Raw genomic sequence first — 1,872 nt, 5'->3', positions numbered from 1 at the left:
TGCTGAGCATTGGCCTGGCCGTGTTCTTGAGAGAGCCTGGGCAAGGAGCCTGGAGCCCCCAGGGCCTGGCCTGAGGCGTCAGCGCTGCCCCAGCAGTGCCCATGGCCTGGCCCTGCTGCAGCCCCGGCACTGCCACCCCCAGGGCTGTGCCCGGCCCCGAGAGCACTCAGGCCCTGCAGCAACACCAGGGCCACCAGGGCAGCGGGGCAGGGCCACGGCAGCAGCACTGGCAACACCAAGTGCTGCTGCTGCTGCTGCTGCTGGGCACAGCTGCTGGGCCAGCACTGATCTGCCCTAGCTCTGCACACAGACATTGCTGCTGCAGCTCCAGAGAAGGCAAGACAAGGGGGATCACTTCAGAAAACTTTGCTTGGAGATCCATTAGTTTCTCTAAAGCCATTGAGAGCACAGCCCCTCATTGACACAGTTTTTGGCCACAGGGAAGGTGGAGGAAAACAAAATGGGAAATGGCACAAACAATGACATTTCTTTGTGGAAAATATGAAAATACTAAAAGAAAGGAAAATAACCTCCAAAATTAAATGAACAAGAAGAATCAAATATTACTTTTATTACAAGTGATTTGCAGAAATTGGCCAGCAGTTTAATGTTTCTGAAAGCATCCAGTCATCAGTCTCTACCCTGCAGCCTTGAGCTCCTGGTTCCTCAGGCTGTAGATGAGGGGATTCAGGGCTGGGGGCACCACCGAGTACAGAACTGACAGGGCCAGATCCAGGGATGGGGAGGACATGGAGGGAGGCTTCAGGTGAGCAAAGATAATAGTGCTGAGGAACAGAGAGAGCACGGCCAGGTGAGGGAGGCAGGTGGAAAAGGCTTTGTGCTGTCCGTGCTCAGAGGGGATCCTCAGCACAGCCCTGAAGATCTGCACATAGGAGAAAACAATGAACACAAAACAACCAAAACCTAAACAGCAACTAACAACAATGAGCCCCAGATCTCTGAAGTTGGAGTGTGAGCAGGAGAGCTTAAGGATCTGTGGGATTTCACAGAAGAACTGGCCCAGGGCATTGCCATGGCACAGGGGCAGGGAAAATGTATTGGCCGTGTGCACGAGAGCATTGAGAAAGGCACTGGCCCAGGCAGCTGCTGCCATGTGGGCACAAGCTCTGCTGCCCAGGAGGGTCCCGTAGTGCAGGGGTTTGCAGATGGACACGTAGCGGTCGTAGCACATGATGGTCAGCAGGGAAAGCTCTGCTCCAGTAAAGAACAGAACGAAAAAGAGCTGAGCAGCACATCCAGTGTAGGAGATGTTGCTGGTGTCCCAGAGGGAATTGTGCATGGCTTTGGGGACAGTGGTGCAGATGGAGCCCAGGTCGCTGAGGGCCAGGTTGAGCAGGAAGAAGAACATGGGCGTGTGCAGGTGGTGGCCGCAGGCTACGGCGCTGATGATGAGGCCGTTGCCCAGGAGGGCAGCCAGGGAGATGCCCAGCAAGAGGCAGAAGTGCAGGAGCTGCAGCTGCCGCGTGTCTGCCAATGCCAGCAGGAGGAAGTGCCTGATGGAGCTGCTGTTGGACATTTGCTGGGGCTGCACATGGGCACCTGTTCATGGAGAAAGGACAGTGAAGAGTTAGAGGAGATACCTGTAAACAAAACCAAAGCCTTTTCCAATACACCTACCCTGGAACACACACAAACACACTTCTATTTTTAAGAGTTCTTGTGTTTTCTTTAAAAGCTTCCCCATACCTCTGCTGGTGTACTTGAATATCAGAAACCCTCCGCATTTCTGCTGCCCTTAGGGAATAGAGAGCATGTTCTGAGAGGCAAAGTGATAAGTGGAGAGCTAGTGGACATTGTCTGTCATTCTGACCTGCTCAGAATATCTCTGGGCTTTAACCTTTGTCAGTTGGA

The 1,872-nt window shown here is 53.5% G+C and overlaps 1 protein-coding gene across 1 annotated transcript; it reads right to left on the bottom strand.

The window, feature by feature from the left end:
- Positions 1-637: 637 nt before the first annotated feature.
- LOC143692730 (olfactory receptor 14J1-like) lies at positions 638-1,537 on the bottom strand. The gene has a single exon (XM_077172973.1). The coding sequence runs from the start codon at positions 1,535-1,537 to the stop codon at positions 638-640; it is 900 nt and encodes a 299-aa protein (XP_077029088.1).
- Between the last annotated feature and the right edge of the window lie 335 nt (positions 1,538-1,872).

The sequence above is a fragment of the Agelaius phoeniceus genome (genome assembly GCF_051311805.1).
Source record: "Agelaius phoeniceus isolate bAgePho1 chromosome W unlocalized genomic scaffold, bAgePho1.hap1 SUPER_W_unloc_2, whole genome shotgun sequence".
In the NCBI taxonomy this organism is placed as follows: domain Eukaryota; kingdom Metazoa; phylum Chordata; class Aves; order Passeriformes; family Icteridae; genus Agelaius; species Agelaius phoeniceus.
This window is presented reverse-complemented; position numbering and strand designations above follow the sequence as displayed.

Excerpts from the sequence above, each read along its gene's own strand:
- LOC143692730 (XM_077172973.1), bottom strand. The coding sequence starts at position 1,537 with ATGTCCAACAGCAGCTCCATCAGGCACTTCCTCCTGCTGGCATTGGCA.